A 20777-nucleotide genomic window follows, 5' to 3' on the forward strand; every position below is an offset into this window, starting at 1 on the left:
TATTACACAGGACGACTTTTCCCCAGTGAACGGCCGTTCATTTGATATTAAATTTTTTTATTTTTTTTTTATAAAGTGCTCTACTTCGCATGTTGTTTATGTGATCTGGTGTACATGCGGCCTACAGTATGTGGGCCCCACCACCAGACCACTGAAAGAAAGGATTGGGGAGTATATTTCAAACATCAGGAAGGGTTTTGAGCTGCATAGTGTTTCATTGCATTTTAAAGAGAGTCTGAAGCGAGAATAAATCTCGCTTCAGACCTCATAGATAGCAGGGGCATGTGTGCCCCTGCTAAACCGCCGCTATCGCGCCGCTAAACGGGGGTCCCTTCACCCCCAAATCCCCTCGGTGCAGCGGGGGAGCGCTTCCTGTTTGGGGCAGGGCTAACCGCCCCAGCCCTGCCCCACGCGTGTCTGTCAGCGCGTATCTCCGCCTCTTCCCCGCCCCTCTCAGTCTTCCTTCACTGAGAGGGGCCGGGGAGAGACGGCGATGCGCCGCTGATAGACGCGACTGGAGGCAGGGCTGCAGCCGTTAGCCCTGCCTCCAGGAGCGACCAAGTCTGCGACCAAGTGTTGCAGTGGGGGGTTTGGGGGTGAAGGGACCCCCGTTTAGCGGTGCGATAGCGGCGGTTTAGCAGGGGCACACATGCCCCTGCTAACTATGAGCTTCAGAGTCTCTTTAAGAAAAAGCACCAATGTAACCCAACCCATATGTTTTTCTGTGGTATAGACAAACTGATTCCCTCTTGGAGAGGTTCTAATAAGATACAAGAGATATCAAAAAAAGAAAAAACTCGCTGGATATATGAATTGGAGACTTCAATTCCACAAGGATTAAACGTGGATTTGGATATAAATTGTTATATTAGTAATGCATAGAGTACTGGTAAAAAATATGAGCTTATTAATGGAAGGTTTTATTTGTTTTATTGTCTAGAATTGACGTTTGCCTAATCTGATTGTGTATATAATCTGAATTGCATGGAATTGTATGTGTATGGGGGGAGTGCGATCGATATGGGATTTGGAGTAGGAGTATATTATTGTATTCGCTTAGGCTGTGTTTTTGTAAGGTGACAGCTCAGACTGATGGCCACTGAGGACATTGCGTTTTGCATTTTTTTTTGTTTTTTCAATTCTTTTAATAAACTTGATTTGAACTGACAACATATCCGAGAGAGGGAGGGGCGGGGAGGCTTTTTAGATGCCGGTCTTCTGTGTGCCGTCAGCCCCTGATGAGTCAGATCCTGATGAAATACATAGGGCGGAGCTACGGCCCACGTGACTGGCAACGAGACTGAGAGTGCGTGGAGTAACGCGAGGAGCACAGGCGAGGTGGCGTGGATCCGAGATGGCATCATTCAGAGCAGTCGCCCGGGGACTACATCTGTATTAGATATGCCTTTTATCACCCGCCGCTTGTGAGTGCAATACTTTTAATTGTTTATTAAATACCCTTGTTTTACACTATATTAGCGTCTTGCAGTTACAGTGCTTTGTTGGAGCAACTATAGATGTCTTAACTGATGGTCCTAATTCCCGCAAGTTATCATTCCAACCTCTGGATATATTGGAGGGTATCAGGGTGTCCTGGCACTGGTGGTTTTGATCTATAAGCTGACAGAGTTTGACACTGTGGAGAGGTGTTGGAAACGTATATTTTACAATTATACACTATATGTGCTCTTTTTCCTTTTTTGCATATAACATGAGATCCTTGAATAATACGAGCTGGAATTACACGTCCTCAATACACGGTGTGAACTCTGCTTGGGACGATCTGTGGAACTATTGGAATAAGGACTGTGAGATAACTCTATTTGTACCATTGATTGTGAGCGCAGACTTTTATTGGAGATATTAAACACAATGGGGCTGATTCATGAAGCTGCACTGCTATTGCAGCGCAAACTCCATGACAGCACCACAATCTAAATTCAAGACTGCATGCTACGCTCACTCTTGCAGCATAGTTTGCCTTCCTTAGTTACATGCGTTGCTTACATAGCAACACGCCTTCCTTTAAATGCGGCCACTAATATGTTAATTACCATAGTTACTATGTAATTAACACAGTAACTGTTAATTAACATAGTAGCGACTTCTCTAGTGAAGTATTGCAGGTGCGAAACTTCACAGCAGTGGTCCCGGCATTTAAAGGAACGTGTGTTGCTATGTAACTAATGTGCGGGAAGGAAGGCATGCAACACTGCAAGAGTGAGCATAGCTTGCAGCCTTGAATGTAGATTGGGGCATAGCCATGCATGCTGCTATGAAATCTGTTGGTGCAGACACCTGACCATGCCGTCCTGAAGAGGAAGACTGACATTCAAGCCTCCTCTCGGGAGAGCTAACTGTGTCACTAGAACCCAGAGGTAAGTCCCTTATAGATGCATATGAATTTTTAAGAAAGACCTTTTCTTTGTCCTTTGTAATACATTTTAAGATTACTGGTGTTTTAGCTACATGAAACATCTCCAACCTTTAGGGCTCATTCACATTGGAACATTTTTCAGCAGCACTGTTGATCCCTGGCTTTTAGGAATCATGCTTTGCCTTCTCCTGCCCCCTGGTGGCATTATTGACTTGGACTGCCCTGAACTTTCATTGTGTCACCAGCAGAGGGCTTTATGGACTCTACAGAACAAGCGCCACCCATGCTAACCTAGAAATAAAAAACACATATATAAGTAGATAAATACTACTTCTACTTACATAACAGATGTATTGTGCTATCCATGTAATGATTCCTGTGAATTTTATAAAGGAAAAGCAGAAAATCCTATTCTAGGCAGTGGCGATCTTGCCAAGCTAATGCTGACATCATATCCTCCCTTAATCTTGTTTCCCCCCTCCCTTCTCTTGCTCATTGTGTATTCATTAGCTGCCCCCCTCCCAGAGTCTTCAGACACTCCCACTGAGGTGTATACTAACAACTGCACTGTTTTTTTTATTTACACATCCAATCACTGAGTCACCTCAGCCTTGCTTGTAAACACAGGTAATCAGAGGATGTTTCTGATAAGCAGTGAGACAGGGAAATAAATGGAATAGGAGGAATATATTATAGATAAAAAGAACTCCCAGCATTCAACTCTTTGGCACTGTTTGGCACTAGGGCCAGTGCTCATAAAGTATGTGATGACTCCAAACCATAACAGCAGAAAAAGTTTTGCAAGTTTAGAATGCAGGATTAGCATATTTATCACTTAATACACTCAGACCAGTTGCTGTTGAAATTTGATTTTTATGGTGACAATACTGCTTTAAAGAGGAACTTCAGCCTAAACAAACATACTGTCATTAACCACTTCGCCATATCTGGACGCATATATACGTCCAGATAGGCAGTGGTGCTGCAGCCGTGTGGTGCGCGCGATCGGGAGCGCGCCCCCGCTGCCTCCCGCTGCCCCCCCGATCAGTGAATGGGAATATAATTCCCATTCACCGATCCAAGTCCCCGGCAGAAATACCGACGCTTTCTCATCAGAGAGCGTGGTATTTCTGCCCCCAGGAAACAACTTCTCTTCATTTTAGTTCCTAGATGCGACATCGTTCGCATCTTGGAATTTTTTGAATGTGGCCATCTTGTGGCCAAATAGTAAACTGCACCCACATACCTGTATTGAATAAAAAATACATTATATTACATCTAAAATTGGCTATTTACCCCCCAAACTAAAATTACCCAAATACATTTTTGTATTAAAAAAATAATTAAAAAAATTACAATTAAAAAAAAAAAAACTACATAAATAGTTACCTAAGGGTCTGAACTTTTTAAATATATATGTCAAGAGAGTATCTTATTACATTTTTTAAAATTATAAGCTTGTAAATAGTGATGGACGCAAATTGAAAAAATGCACCTTTATTTCTAAATAAAATATCGGCGCTATAAATTGTGATAGGGACGTAATTTAAATGGTGTAATAAGCGGGACAAATGGGCACATAAAATGCATGGGTTTTAATTACTGTAGCATGTATTAATTTTAAACTATAATGGCCAAAAACTGAGAAATAATGATTTTTTTCCATTTCTATCTTAATCTTCCTGTTAAAATGTATTTACAGTAAAGTGGCTCTTAGCAAAATGTACTACCTAAAGAAAGCCTAGTTAGTGGCGGAAAAAACGAGATATACATCAATTAATTTTGATAAGTAGCGATAAAGTTATTAGCGAATGAATGGGAGGTGAACATTGCTCGGATGCATAAGATTTTCGAAGCTGTAGGCTGAAGTGGTTAAGTTATATTAGTTATGTTAATTAAAATAGATAGGTAATATAATATCTTACCCACCATTTTAAAAGAACAGGCAAATGTTTGTGATTTGATGGGGGCAGCCATCTTTTTGGTTAAAGGAGTTGACAGGGGGCATGAGACACAGTTCCAACTGTCCTGTTCCCTGATCACCCTTCCCAGCTGCACGCACTAGGCTTTGAATCTCAAATAAAAAAAAAATTTGTGCCAAAACAGCAGAACGAGAACAACATGATCAGAAATCCCATCATGCTTTGCACAGCATCAAGGGAAAAATGTCCGGGCAGTTTTCTTCTGTGCAGCTAAAAATGAGGCTTGGGTAAGAAAAACAAAGTTCTGAAGCTGTGAAACTATTAAAAAAAATACCAAGCCTTTTTAGTACTGCTGAGTAGATTTTTAGTCTGGAGGTTAACTTTAAAGAGAACCCGAGGTAGGCAGATTGGACACAAAGGCATGTTCTCTGCCTCATGACATGCCTCTGTGTCACCACACCACCGCTCACTGCCCCCCACCACCGCGCTATAGCCCCCTGAGATTAGCAACATTATTTGTCGCCATTTCGGAAGTAAACACAGGGAGAGGGATTCCCTGTTCAAAATGACCACCAGGGGTGTTCTTACAGCTTGCAGCTCTCTCGCCTGCCTCACCCCCTGCCGCTCCCCCGCCTCTCTGCACGAAGGATGAGATAATTAATCTCATCCCAGCATCGTGACCTATAGGTCACAAAAGTGAAAGTGGGCCAGTGCGGCCCACAGGATCGGCAAAGAGTGGTGGTTTTTGCAGCTACCTTATCCACTCAGCCCCCCCTACCCCGGATCATGTACTTTACTTTTTTTCTTTTTTGGGGGGGGGGGCCCACCTCAGGCTCTCTTAAAGCAACCCTGGAGTTCTGCCATCCACCAGCAGGTGGCTGTATGCGGTCTGTGGAAAGAACTTGCAATTCCTGGTTTGGCCTGTGGGTGGTTCAGAAGCATATCCTGCAGGAGTACACCACAAGCTACTTCCTGTCTCTAATTACCTGCACTATTTCAGGCTGCCTTCTGCTCCAGAGCTTTGCAGTCACTTACAGACCTGAGCCTGACCTGAGTCACTTACAGACCTGAGCCTCCGGTTATACGTGATACCTGATACCTGTTACCCATTCTATGATACCTGTTTCCTGATTGCTTGATATCCTGGTTTATTGAACTCTGCTTGTATGACTAACCATTGCCTGCTGATTTGTGTCCTGCGCCTGATTGAGTGTGTGTACATATACATACATAAGAAAGCTAGGCACGCAAATATATATATATATATATATATATATATATATATATATATATATATATTTATATATATATATATATATATTTATTTTTTGCGTGTTGTACATATTTGTATATATCCCCTGCACATTGCTTGTAAATAGATAAATAGCTAGGGTGTTGGTTGTATGTGTGCACACTGCTTGTCTGGTTTATGGGAGATTCATTGCATATATTGCTATTGCATGTGGTTTGCACTTTTTTTGCATTTATCTGTTTGGAACCATGATCTGGTTATAATAAACTATTTTTGCACATTATTCCTTGTTTGAGTGTCTGTATTGTTGCACACTGTGGTCATCACTTATTCAGGTTTATAACACTTAAAACAGAAATGACCGGCACCGCTGTCTTGTATCAAAGCTCTTTTAATAGCACCAAAGTGGCAGCAGTGACAGACTGCTGTTTCGGTTTACACCTTTATCAAACTGCTCAAAGCTGTTTATTTTGTTTATGTGCAGGTTTATAACACTGGCATTTTGAAAAATGCTACTGCAATGTAACGTGTATGGCAGTGTTTTCACTGCAGCGATCAATAGCGATTTGCTGAAATCGCAAATGTGGTGCATGCATCTTTTTTTTAGCAATTGCGTCAATGTTAACTACTTCCAGACCACGTTGGTTGAAATCTACTGTATGTCCTGCAGGTGGCTGTGCGACTCTGACAGGACGTAGATTTCAAATTGTGTGGTGATTTGTTGGTAAGCACCGTTTTGTGGTACCAGCAGTCTCTGGTCCTTGAGGTGCCAGAGACTGCTGTTATGCAAGGGGTTAAAGAACTAGCGATTTTGCTAGATTTTTTTGATTCCCAGTGTGAATGGGGCCTGATCTGTGGGCAGTGAAGCTTCTATGGCGTTTATCAGGGACATTGAACTGTATGATGATAATCAATTGGCTTTTTCACTTGCAAATAAAAAGGTTTTGCTTTTTTTAGAGATGTTTCTGTTTACCACTGTGTGGCACGGACATGGGACTCAACATCACTCCGGCATTTTCAGGTGCGTTTGAAGACCTGTTCCTATATACCGGCGTAGCATTTGCTAGGCATTCTTTTGCCTGCTGGACTGACAATATATTCTCGATGGGGTAGGAGTCATTGAATCCCTCCTTGCCTTTTAAGATTGTTTTAATGATGTTCCTCTATTGCATCTATAGCATTGCTCATGATGGCCCGTATACAATTAACTTTTTCTCCTAGGAGATCATTTTTCATTTGCAAAAAAGTAGGTGAAAAAGTAATAGCAAAAACATTTTTGATAACGTATTTTTCAGAATACAAAATGCACTTTTTCTTCCTCAAAACTGAGGGGAAAAAGTGGGTGCGTCTGATATTGGGAATAAATAATATCCCTGCCGCTGCACTCCTCTCCCCTCGCTCTGGTCCTGCATCTGCACATGCCCTGCTATTCTCCCCTTTCCTCCAGCAGCTTCACATTGCCCATGCACCGCTGGGGTCACACAGGGGACCACTAATGAGGAATAGAGATGTCCTGAACATAAAATTTGGGGTTCTTGAATGATGAACTTGAACTCCCGGGAAAGTTCAAGTTCGTGCGAACTGGGCGAACTGCCATAGACTTCAATGGGCAGGAGAATTTAGAAACATACAAGGGCTCTTTCTGGCCAAAAAAGTGATGGAAAAGTTGTTTCAAAGGGTCTAACACAATTGGATAGGGGAATGCCAGAGGGGGATCCATGCCAAAAGTCCCACCAAAAATTATGGAGTTGACGCAGAGTCGGGTTTTAATCCCTAAAGGGCAGAAATTACAGTACATTCCTCAATTGGTGGAATAAAGGGCCGCTTTTTTGTCAAGAGTGGTAATGTAAGGGTTATACCTGCTTCACACTGACAGACCAAATGCCGTGTTTACCGAGATTGAGCGCTAACAGTTCTGTAAGGCCCTTAGGTGGTGTGTGTGTGTGTGTGCGCGCGTGTGCGTGCGTGCGTGTGTGCGTGTGTGTTGCTGCATGCACACTCAACTGAACGGACCAGCATGGCGTGTAGCAGAGGCCTGGTTGGGAAGCTGTTAGTAGAACTTTATAATAGTAGCAAGCGGACTGTCTCAATGTACAACCTATTTTTTTGTTTTTTTTGTTTTAAGCCTATTTGTGAACTCCTCTATGCTAACTAGTTACGTGACCAAGCAGCCACAACGAGATTGAGTGTAACCGGTCCATAAGGAACTTAGATGTGCGAGTGCTTCATGCGTGCTCAACTGAAGTAGACAGGCTCAGTCTACAACCTATTTTTTTTTCTTAAAGCATATTTGTCAAATGTATGTGGTGGTGGAGGCCTGCAGCTCTGGTGAGCTGGCATGTAGGTGTGTATAGCTACCAGTCTGTGTCCATGTGGCTGTGGAGGTCTGCAGCTCTGGCAAGGATAAGGTGACCCTGGGGAAGGTCGGGGTCTGTTCTGGAGCCTGCAGCAAAAAAATAAAGCGCAGCAAAGAGAAAGGGAGGGCGCGGATGGTGTCCCAGGAGGATTGCACATTGAAAGAGGTACTTAAAGGAAACCAGAGATGAGTACACTTAAAAGTTTTATACATACCTAGGATCCCCATCCGCACAGATCAGTCCCATGCCGCCGTTCTCAGTCCTCTCCCTCTTCGGTACTGGGTCCTGTAACTTCGGCCAGTTTTACGCATGCATAGTACGCTCCCTTTCCGTCTCTTCGGCGGAGAATAGTACTGCGTCTGCTCAGTACTATTCTCCACCGGAGAGAGATGGAAAGGAGTGCGCCGCGCTTGCTTCAACAGGCCCCGACTGGCCAAAGTTACGGGACCACCTGGAGCAGAATGAGGACGGCAGTGTGGGAGCGATCCGTGCGGATGAGGCTGGCCGCTGGAGGAAGCCCCAGGTATGTGTAAAACTTAATTGTACTCATCTCTGGTGCACTTAAACTTTTTTTTTCCCTTGAACATTCGTAAGTCCTTGAACATTCACTATAAAGACATGTCTGCCACATTTTGGACAGCAAATGTAGTATGTAAGTAAAATAATAAGTTTGTCATACTGGAAGCTGTACAGTCTCAGTTCTGTGACACACAGACAGTTCAATAGTACAAGTACAATACCATACTGACAAATGAATAAGAACTTGTTTAATTGATTTGCCGTGCCTATTCACAAACTGGACGAAACAAAGAACAAGCACTGTAGTCAGGAAGGCTTGCAGGGATAGGCGGGGTTAAGAGGGGGCGTGGCATGAGGGGTAAGGTGGCAGAAGGAAGAGGAAGAAGTAAGAAGTAGAGGTGTTGGAAGTTTTCACGGGACGGGACAGCGACTGCACTGATTAGAAGAATCCCAGCATTAGTTGAGGACACTAGGGCACTGCACAGACCCGGGTCACTGTGGACAAGCTCTGAGCCTCCAGCATCTGCAGATGAAGTTTAGATGCTGCAGAGATTGTGTCATTCAGCATAAATAAGTGTTTTGATGACTTCTGTACAGTGATCCAGCAAACGTATAGAACTGACCGGTGACGTCCTGCCGATGTGTCAGTCTTGGGAACAACTTTCACACATTCCTTTACACTGAACTTTGAAAGCTGGTGAAGTAGTGACGTTTTTCTCCACAGGTACTTTAGTTCTCTACGTCTGTTTGCACAGAGTGGTTTATAACGATTATTAAGAATTAGGTTGCAAAATTGCTGTAAAACCCCGTTTTACAGCCTGAGGTGCATGGTTCTGTATGCAAGCTAAGGGAGACACTTCAGATGAGCTTTATTGATGACTTGTCTTCTGTCAATAGCTTCAGACATAATACATTGAATTCTGTCAATATAAAAAGAGCTGTGACACTCTGCTTCATTGTTTGCCACTGAAGGTATGATATTGTGTAGAAGAGTGTACCCTATCCCAAGAAACTAAACTGTGAATTAATACCCTCTCACCTGTTAGTGAGCATACTCAATATAATGAGTAAAAGGCGACGTGGATTGATGACTGCATGGCAGCCACTAAGAAGGCGGAAGACTGTTTGTCTATTGGCAGTTATATCATGTATATTGTTTTTTGGCTTCCTGCTTTCAAGCAAAGGGGCAGAAGACAAAAATCAGCTGAATTCTGATGGACATGAGTCACAGGAGCATGTTGAGCGCAGAGCTGAACCTGCAGTAGAAAATGAGCTAACAGATGAGCAACTAAAGAAGCCAGTCTATGAAAGACCTCCATTAGATCCTGGTGCCCTAGGAGAGTTTGGACGGGCAGTGAAACTCGAACTTCAGGGGGAAGAAAAAAAGCTGGAGGAAGAGAGCATCAATAAACATCAAATAAACATTTATCTTAGTGACAAGATTTCCTTGCATCGACGACTTGAAGAGAGGTGGAACCCAATGTAAGTAAAACTGAGCTCCTGAAGTCTGCAGTTAACTAACTGAACAACAAGTAGTAATTTTTCGTCACCATATAGTTTTAAAAGCAGAAGTAATGTCAAGAAAAGAAAAATGCTCATATGGCTGATAGACCAGTTCAGTAATAACAATGTAAATATTGTCCACAGAAGTGTTAAGCAGATCTTAAATTTGAATTTGACTCTCTATAATGTAGTATAATATGAGTTTGTGTGGGAGGGAATTACAATCATTCAGCTGTGCACATTTAATGTGATATGCATGTCTCCACATTATGAAACTTGACATATTTTACAGTACGATGGCTTGCATTCTGTGTTTGTCCTTAGTTTTACTTTAAAGTGGACCTGAAAACTGAAAAAGTGGGTCAAACTGGTGCACCAGTGAAGCTTTACCTACTCCACGCACTACCAGAGCCACATTTACATCTCGAGATACTATAGGCACTGGGGTTCTGACACCCAAAATATCACCCTCTTCTAAACCTGCAAATCCTGATGCAAACTGCTTCGCCCACCCAACTGCGCCATGGGTGTGCTGGCTGCCTTTGTTCTCCGGCTGTAACCTCTCCTCCTTCTGCCCAGCATGCCCCCGCTTACCATCCTAGAGCAGCATTGATGTCACCATCCCTGGGCATAGGGAGCTGGATGAGCAGTCCCTTCCATCCTGCCCATCCAGCTCTCCTTTTTCTGGAGTTGGTGTTGTAAGTTGAGCTCCAGGACTGTAAGCATAGGTTCATTAACTTGTGACAGCCGCCTCTCAGGACACTGGTGCCTTTTGGCTCGTGCTTAGCACTAACTCTGGCCTTGCCAACTACCCATTAAAATGATCTAGCTTTGAGCCTCGGTGGGTCCTCATTCTCACCTGCTGTCCCATGTAACGACAGTGTTGACATGCCCTCTGTTATGTTCTAGCCTTTTCACCACAACTACCAATGCAGTGGTGCCATTTCTGATAGTACAATGTAATTTCAGAACAGGCATTAGACGCACATAAAAATGGCTTTGGAAAAATGCCTGCATTTATTCATAAAATAAAACATCCTGTACAGTTGCTAACCTTGAGGGCACTTTCACAAAGGCATAGCGCGTTGTGGCAAATTTCAATGAAAATCCATGTTGCGGTGGAGGCCTGAAGCTCTGGCGAGCTGCCAAGTAGGTGAGCATAGCTAGCAGTGTGTGTCCATGTGGAGGTCTGCAGCTCTAGTGAGCTGGCAAGTGGGTGAGGATAGCAACCATTATGTGTCCATGTGGTGGTGGAGGCATGCAAATGTGTAGAACTGGCTTGTGGGTGAGTATAGCGACCATTATGTATCCATGTGTTGGTTGGATGCCTGCAGATGTGTATAACTGGCTTGTGGGTGAGGATAGCAACTATTATGCATCCATGTGATGGTGGATGTCTGCAGATGTGTAGCGCTGGCTTGTGGGGGAGGATAGCAACCAGTATGCAAACATGTGGCGGTTGATGCCTTTAGGTGTGTAGAGCTGGAATGTGGGTGAGGATAACAACCACTATGCGTCCATGTGATGGTGGAGGCCTGAAGCTCTGGCGAGCTGCCAAGTAGGTGAGTATAGCTAGCAGTGTGTGTCCATGTGGAGGTCTGCAGCTCTGGTGAGCTGGCAAGTGGGTGAGGATAGCAACCATTATGTGTCCATGTGATGGTGGAGGCATGCAAAAGTGTAGAGCTGGCTTGTGGGTGAGTATAGCGACCATTATGTATCCATGTGTTGATTGGATGCCTGCAGGCAGATGTGTAGAAGTAGCTTGTGGGGGAGGATAGCAACCAGTATGCAGACATGTGGCGGTTGAAGCTTTTAGGTGTGTAGAGGTGGAATGTGGGTGAGGATAACAACCATTATGCGTCCTTGTGGCGGTGGAGGCCTGAAGCTCTGGCGAGCTGGCATGTAGGTGAGTATAATTACCAGTGTGTGTCTATGTGGCAATTGAGGCCTGCAGCTCTGGTGAGCTGGCATGTAGGTGAGTATATCTACCAGTGTGTCCATGTGGTGGTGGAGGCCTGCAGCTCTGGCGAGGTGGCATGTAGGTGAGTATAGCTACCAGTGTGTGTCCATGTGATGGTGGAGGCCTGCAGCTCTGACGAGGTGGCATGTGAGTGAATATAGCGACCATTATGCATCCATGTGGCGGTGGAGGCCTGCAGATGTGTAGAGCTGGCTTCTGTGTGAGTATAGCAACCCTTATGCGTCCATGTGGCATTGGATGCCTGCAGATTTGTAGAGCTGGCTTGTGGGTGAGGATAGCAACCAATATGCAAACATGTGGCAGTTGACGTCTGTAGGTGTGTAGAGCTGGGTTGTGGGTGAGGATAGCAACCCTTATGCATTCATGTGGCGGTGGAGGCCTGCAGATGTGTAGAGCTGGCTTCTGGGTAAGTATAGCAACCCTTATGCGTCCATGTGGCATTGGATGCCTGCAGATTTGTAGAGCTGGCTTGTGGGTGAGGATAGCAACCAATATGCAAACATGTGGCAGTTGACGTCTGTAGGTGTGTAGAGCTGGGTTGTGGGTGAGGATAGCAACCAATATGCAAACATGTGGCGTTGACGTCTAGGTGTGTAGAGCTTACCTGTGGGTGAGGATAGCAACCAGTATGCAAACATGTGTCGGTTGATGCCTGTAGGTGTGTAGAGCTAGCATGTGGGTGAGGATAGCAACCACTTTACGTCCATGTGATGGTGGAGGCCTGCAGCTCTGGTGAGCTGCCAAGTAGGTGAGTATAGCTAGCAGTTTGTGTCCATGTGGAGGTCTGCAGCTCTGGTGAGCTGGCATGTGGGTGAGGATAGCAACCATTATGTATCCATGTGTTGGTTTGATGCCTGCAGATGTGTAGAGCTGGCTTGTGGGTGAGTATAGCTACCAGTGTGTGTCCATGTGGCGGTGGAGACTTGCAGCTCTGGTGAACTGGCATGTGGGTGAGGATAGCTACCAGTGTATGTGGAGACATAATTGGAGTGTTGGTAGGCATCCGTTCACATTACTAATATGATCCTGTGTGCATCCAGTTCACTAAATATATGTTTATAAATATTACTATTACTTGTAATGAAGGGAACTGGTTGATATGGTTACAAATTTTTCTCACATACAAATGTAATGCAAGTTGTCTGCAACTTGGAATTGGGCCAATCAGATGCACTTCCTGCTTATTTTGCTTGTCCCATTTCTGGGCTGCAAGCAATTTACATTAACTGTAGATTTTAGATTTGTTTTCATTCATGCAGAACACATGGGGAATTCTGTACCTCCGTTGCTGGTCTAAATCCCATCTAAATGTACCAGATTGCTTATAAAATGCAGTATGTTACATGCGAATAGCAAGCAGTAATCATGTGGGATAGGCTACAGCTGGGTCTGATGGTGGACTAAGCCCAATTCCTGGGAAACTTTTCCAGGTTGTCAAAACTTGTTTTGTCTGTCTTCATTGAATATTAGTCTTGGGCAGTTCATCTGGGAGAATCTGGTAGAAAACAGAATTAGCAGTTAGTTTGGTCTTTTTTATCCCCCTATACATTCCTAGTGGTTTGGGTCACCCGGGGCTGCTTGGTTACTCTGTTGTACTGGTCCAAGCCTTATCCCATACAGCCATATCAATCCCTGCCATGTACTGATGAGGGCTAAAAGCCTGTCTACATTTGGGGTTGGTGTGGCTGTGTAATATTTAAAGCTATAGGTTTGCTATATACCAGCAGTTCTGGATGCTTGCCTTGCTTACAAGGGCGAAAAGAGATAATTTGCATATTCAGTAGTGGTGCATTGTGGGTATCCACAAATGTTCACTTATAGCTGAATTATTGCAAATTTCCTTTGGTTTTAAAAGGGGGGGGCTTTTCGGTCTCTTTTATCCCTCTATACATTCCTAGTGGTTTGGGTCACCCCGAACTGCTTGGTTACTCAGCAGTTAGGAAAGTAACTCAGCTGTAAGCCGCCCTGTGGAGCCGGTGCTAAAATCTTCTGACTCCAGGTACCCAAAATTCCTCCTTGACTCTGACTCCAACTCTGATTCCACAGCCCTGCTGTAAGCTGCAATATAGTTTTGATTCTAAAGTTTCCTTAGTGTATATTTAGCTGCATGAATATTTAGCCAAGTCCCTTTTAAGTATAATGTAGCAGCTACAGAGGACAGCACAAGCAAGAAGCCCTAATGGAGTGGTGTGTGCAAAAACAGGTTTCGTTACAAATTGCCCTGTGTTGGAGAAACAGAGGAAGAGATGTAAGTTGTATCAGCCCAAATGAGAATGGGATTACTCATTGGAAAACCGCTTCTACCAATGGAAAAGGAGCTGTTAGATAAGGTGAATTGGCTTTTTTCAAACACCCGACAGGATCAATTGAAGAGCATAATATTTATCATAGGGCTCCTTTAAATAGATTTTTAGTTGCAAATATCTTTACATGCAAATTGATGCCAGCATTGCAGATATGTCAGTATGCTGTACTACTGTACTACAGTGCTCACTGCGCTCAGGAGTCGATGCATGCTATACTGTTAGATGAATGACAGCACATCTGCTACGTCAAAAAAGTTCCCGACTGCGGGTTTGACCAGATCGAGAGGGGAAGCAGCCTTAGTCACGCTAAAACAAGGCTGTGACCCCACAGAACACTTCTCACTGCCACCACTAGCTGCTGCTAGACACTTCCACTCTGCTGTCGAGTGCTCAGCGTGCAATCTGCGTTTTCGTATTCGGGTCAGCTTTGCGCTTTAGGCCGAATACGGGAACGCCACGCACACACACACAGTTGCAATCTTACACTGTAGTGAAGCAAAACCACTAACAGTCATTCCGAACGATACTGTTAGCCACTCTGCTGTCGAGCTACTCGCACTGGCGTTTTCGTACGTTGGGTCAGCTGCGCGCTTTAGGCCAACGTATGACAAACGCCCCCCCACACAATGCAATCACAATCTTATACGGTAGGGTTACTCAAACATACAATTAGGCATGGACTTATACACAGTTACACTTCAGTCTCTTCTAGGCTATGAGTGTTAGTTTAGTACAGCAGAAGTCAAACTTATTTAACCACTTGCTGACCGCACACTCATACCGCGCGTCGGCAAAGTGGCAGCTGCAGGACCACTGGCTGCAGGCTAATTAATCAGGCAGGAGCCTGTTAGAGGCTGCACAGGACAGATCCGTTCCTGTGCAGCCTCGGATCTCCGGGGAAGGGAGGGAGGGGGGGAATTTCGCCGCGGAGGGGGGCTTTGAGGTGCCCCCCCCCCCCGCAACACCCAGGCAGGCAGGAGCGATCAGACCCCCCGCCAGCACATCATCCCCCTAGTGGGGAAAAAAGGGGGGTGATCTGGTCGCTCTGCCTGGTGTTTGATCTGTGCTGGGAGCTGCACAGCCCACCCAGCACAGATCAGCTAAAACAGCGCTGGTCCTTAAGGGGGGGGGGGTAAAGGGTGGGTCCTCAAGTGGTTAAATAAGAATTTAATATTCCAGGAAAAAATAGAACAATGCAGAAAATAATATATACAAAAGATTTACAAAAACAGTAAAAATTACAAGGATAAAAGTTACAAAGTTACACACAAGGCTATTTGCTTACCAAAATAACAGGGATCAAGATAGAAGAACCTTGGACTTTTGTGGACGGACACAGTTCTGGTTGGACCAGGAGCCCACTTAGCGAGGATCGGGAGTCCAGCTTCAGCTACCGTCAGGAGGGGACTGATTTTAGATATCTGCCCCCTGCTTTTTATGCTGGAATATTTGCCTTGAGGCTGCAAGCCTGTTTGGACGGGAGGAACTAGTTTTAATTACATCCTCAGACATAATTTGATTCCCAGAGATCTACTGCCACCTGTAAAGAGTGTATTATAGCACACACACAACAAAAGACTTCCTTACTCCCGGTTAAAGGTGACAATTGATTAAAGGTAACCAGCCAAAATATCGCCCCCTATGCTGCTATTGCGGCCACCTGGCCGCATAGGGGCGATGTTTTGGCTGGGAAAGCGAAGAATCACTCGCGTTCCCATGCCTGTTGGGTCCTGACGGCGAAACCGGAAGTGGTCGCCAGCGAGGACGGGAGGATCTCCGAGACACGGCGAGGGCACCGATCGGTTGCTCAGCAAAGCACCAGGTGAGTAAAAGTCATTTTTTTTGTATGACCTAAGGTTACCTTTAATCATTTGTCACCTTTAACCGGGAGTAAGGAAGTCTTTTGTTGTGTGTGTGCTATAATACACTATTTACAGGTGGAAGTAGATCTCTGGGAATCAAATTATGTCTGAGGATGTAATTAAAACTAGTTCCCCCCCGTCCAGGCTGGTGTGAGCTGCTTCAAAGCATACTGCAGCCAGTCTAGGTGACAATTGCTCCCAAGCACAATACACCTCTGAGACAGTTTTCAGACAACAGGGTCTGACCACCTGTATAGGCTTCACAGCAACTGTCTGATTAAGGGTTTCCTAATTAGAAGCAGGCAATGATAGAGTTAATTTACATTATATAAGGAATTCCAGGAAGCTAGCTGCCAGCGTTCAAAGCCAGACTGGCTAACAGACCATCCCATGTGATACAGTCAGAAAAATGAAAGAAATATGTTCCTGTATTATCCTTACATCATAAGCACCCCAATATATCACCACAATCACCATTATAAGTCTATGGGAGCAACACTTGGTATAGTTTATAATAAAACTTATTATACTAAACATGTTTTTGGTCCCTACGTGATATTGACTCTGGATATAGTAAAAACTAGGCAGTGCATACGCCATATGTCAATGTGAAACCCATGGTTGGCTGCTCTCTTAAAGAGAGTCTGAAGCGAGTTAAAAACTCGCTTTTTAGCTTATAATCAACATGGGCATGTCTGCCCCTGCTAAAACACCACTATCCCGCGGCTGAACGGGGGATCTTTACCCCCCAAGTCCCCTCAATGCTCGCCGGGGATCGCTTCCTGTTGAGGCAGGGCTAATGGCCGCAGCCCTGCCTCCATACGCCTCTATCAGCACATGCCTCCGCCCGCCCCTCTCAGACTTCCTTCACTGAGAGGGGCGGGGAAGAGGCAGAGATCCACCGCTGATAGACATGCATGGAGGCAGGGCTGCAGCCGTTAGCCCTGCCTCCATGAGCAGCAAAATCTACAACCAAGTTGGTCATGGATTTTGCAGGGGGGAATTTGGGGGGTAAAGACCCCTCGTTCAGCCACGGGATAGCATCGTTTTAGCTGGGGCAAGCATGGCCATGTTGATTATAACCTAAAAAGCGAGTTTTGAACTCTCTTCAGGGTCTCTTTAAAGAGACTCTGAAGCGAGAATAAATTTCGCTTCAGACCTCATAGTTAGCAGGGGCATGTGTGCCCCTGCTAAAACGCCGCTATCCCGCGGCTTAACGGGGGTCCCTTCACCCCCAAACCCACCCCGCAAACCTTGGTCGTCTTCTTGGTCACAGAATTTGTCTTCCTGGAGGCAGGGCTAACGGCTGCAGCCCTGCCTCCAGTCGCGTCTATCAGACGCGCATCGCCGCCTCTCCCCCGCCCCTCTCAGTGAAGGAAGACTGAGAGGGGCGGGGGAGAGGCGGAGATACGCGTCTGACAGACGCGCGTGGGGCAGGGCTGCGGCGGTTAGCCCTGCCCCAATGCGGAAGCACTCCCCCGCTTTACGGAGGGGATTTGGGGGTGAAGGGACCCCCGTTAAGCCGCGGGATAGCGGCGGTTTAGCAGGGGCACACATGCCCCTGCTAACTATGAGGTCTGAAGCGAGATTTATTCTCGCTTCAGACTCTCTTTAAGGCTGGCTGCAAGTAAGTTGATGCCTGATAACATTTGTAAGACAAGTAGAATGGAACCAGTGCTGGATATATAGTACTGTACAAATAAGCAGCCTGGGGAAATTGAGTAATAATTTTAACGTAACCAATAGAGGATGCAGCGTTACCACTTCCACGTTGTAATCAGCGATAAAAACATTGTCACAGTCCTCCCACAGGATTGTACGCACTCCCGGGTATCTTCCCTTGTAAGTGGTGGCACTCCTGGTAGCGTGTGGAGCGCAGTACAGGTTACTTTCACTTGTACTACAGATCAGAATAGGCCTACTCACTGCAAATCTAAGGAGATTGGAGAGGAGAGTGCTAAGTTCTGCCCGCAGAGGTATACAAATGTGAGTGGCTTATCATGATTGCCTGCATTTTGAAGAGAGGCTTCATGATTGGCTCAAATGTGAGCAGAAGGTTTTGTAGGACACATGCTGGAAGTCTTGCCTGCGGAGGTACAGTATCTCAGCCACTCACAGGAAGCAAGTGGCTGCCTCTATTATGTGACGGCTGCAATTTTTAAGAGCCCTGGATACTGTAACAGAATTTTGCCCAGCCTGGCTATGCAGCCCTAAGGTATACTTATTCTTGTAGTCCACCATATGTAATGATTCAGATCATTACTGCACAAAATCAGATTGGGTGTGACGGAAATAATTGATTCGACCTGTCAATCTGACAGGAAATTGCATGGTGTGTACCAGGCAGAGAATTCAGCAGATGTGATTGCAATGTCTGGGCAATAATTGCGGAACGTGACACAATCCTGCAAACTGTAGACAGCAGTAATCCTCCAGCCACCGCTGGTTTCTTTCAGGCAGCAAACCAACAATAGTCCTCCAGGCAACGCTGGCTATTGATCACACCAGCTGCAGTTAAATGGCATACACACCTGGCACTATTAAATACCATACACACCAGCCGCCATTAAATGGCATACACAATCTAAGCCTTTGGGTAAATCACAGCTCATGGGTTACCACTTCCTGCGTTGTGAAGCCGGAAACGGTAACTGTCCGCAAGAGTGCAATGTTTAGCATTGTTGCTTGGACATTGCTTTTAAACCAGCGACTGGAAGATTACTGCTGTGTACAGTTTGCAGGATTGTGTTAAGTTCACCAATTGTTGCCAAGGAACTGTCAAAAGATCTCAGTAATAAAGATGTAGACAGGCACCACTCAGGAGATGTATGCAAAAAAAATAAATACAAAAAATCATAGGCTACCAAGAGGCCTATGTCCAACTTTGGAGCAGTTACAGAAGCGTACGAGAGAAATTGCCGCTGGGAGACTTGGAAGCAGGATACAGCCGATATATGGTTTATCCTGCTGCTGCACAAGTCCCAGCGGCATTAATTACTATTCCCCCTCCAGGTCCACATGGATAGTGGGGAATGATGTAATTCGGCTTCCAGCTATTGCTGGCGGCCAAATTACAGTGTTTTAAAAGTAACTTCAGTTCCGTCTTATGATGGCTCTGAAGTTATTCACTGTGCACCACTATAGCTGTAATTCCTATTACGGTCTATGGTGGCGCCAGCTGCGCCTAAATTTCCTGCGCTGCATTCCTTGTGTTCGCTCACAGAAATGTACCGTATGCCAAAGAATGGTCATTGGGCTTGATTCACTAAAGCATGATTCTTTTGCGTGCAAAACGCGAAAACTGAGGCGTTTTTGCGTGAAAATGTGTGTTTTGCGTGAAAAAAATTGCATTAGCATGCGCAAAACATTACGTGTGTTATAATGCACACAAAACACTAGCGCGACCATGATATCAGTTATCACGGTTTAGTGAATCGAGCCCATTGTGTGCAAGTGACAGCAATATGACAAAGTTCTCCACAATTCACTCTTCATGGAAGGCCTAATTAACTCTTGGTAGAACTCTGCCAAAACATACCTTGCCGATTTTGCGGCCAAATGGAAGAAGGTGCAAATGGAAGAAGGTGTCATGGTCAGGTGTGGCCAAAATTGCACTATCCAGCCTGAACACCAGACAGAATACGTTTTATAAAATCAATACAGCTTACCATCCGGGCAACCCTCTACCTACAGCTAATTTCTCAAATTATTGCACTAATGCTTTGTGTTCCAGTAACCATGACAAATACGGTATATTTTTATATGAATTCATATCAACTTACACATGATTTAAACTGGTAAAATGGCTGAACATGTTTTTTTTACGATGTAAGTAAACAATCATGTTGTTCTATTGGGGATAACGTTGCTAATTGTGCTGGTGGTGTAAATGTATCCTAATGTATACACAGCTATAACTCCGAACAGATTTGTTCAGCTAGTCATTTTCAAGACATTTTAGGTAAACCTCAAAGTTTTCTGGTGACTTGCCTAGTCTAAGTAAACACAGAGGGCTTTTGATTAATATCTCTGACTGTAAAACAAATATTGACCAAGACACGTAAGCTCTGAAAAGAGGCAATCCCTTTTAAGGATCCTGTTTCCACGTTAACCAAGTGAAATATTAAACAATGTATGTGCCAGTCTTTTTTAGCTTTTGTTTTTTAACTATTTTATTTTCTGGAGGTGTGTTTAGCTTCTAAGGGTACAATGGTTAATTTGCATATATTCAGCAGTGATGCACTGGGAGACATCTCAAGCTCACTCCAACCTGAATTATCGCAAATTCTTTGTTTTAAGAAAGCGAACTTTTGTTTTTCTTAACATCTTAGTAAGGGGGCTTTTAGGACCATTGTAGTCCCTTACACACTCCAATGAGTTCTGGGTCACCATGAGCTTGCTGGTTAGTCTGTACCTCTCGATGTTACAAGCCCGTCTGCATAGAGCCAAATTAATCCATGCCATGCACTGATGAGGATCAAACAATACGAAACAGTCTGTATGCATTTTGGATTATTATGGCTCTGTACAAATTAACAAGCTGACACATCATTGCATTCCAGCGGTTCTGGAGGTGGACCCAAATGGGTACTTACCTAGGTAGAGGGAAGCCTCTGTATCCAGATGCGCCCCCCTCCTCTTTGCTGTTCCAGCACTGGGACCCCCTGAAGCCTGTTGACTCTGCACAGGTGCAGACGG

The 20777-nt window shown here is 44.9% G+C and overlaps 1 protein-coding gene across 3 annotated transcripts in view; it reads left to right on the forward strand.

Annotated features, from left to right (window-relative positions):
* Positions 1 to 8814: 8814 nt before the first annotated feature.
* The window catches only part of GALNT12 (polypeptide N-acetylgalactosaminyltransferase 12), a 118003-nt gene continuing 106040 nt past the window's right edge, over positions 8815 to 20777 (forward strand). For all 3 annotated transcript variants that reach the window (XM_068236659.1, XM_068236660.1, XM_068236661.1), the window contains exon 1: positions 8815 to 9909. In XM_068236659.1, coding sequence (XP_068092760.1) covers positions 9491 to 9909 — 419 coding nt within the window. In that variant the 5' untranslated portion in view covers positions 8815 to 9490. The remainder of the gene's footprint in view (positions 9910 to 20777) is intronic.

The sequence above is a fragment of the Hyperolius riggenbachi genome, chromosome 5 (assembly GCF_040937935.1).
Source record: "Hyperolius riggenbachi isolate aHypRig1 chromosome 5, aHypRig1.pri, whole genome shotgun sequence".
NCBI lineage: Eukaryota > Metazoa > Chordata > Amphibia > Anura > Hyperoliidae > Hyperolius > Hyperolius riggenbachi.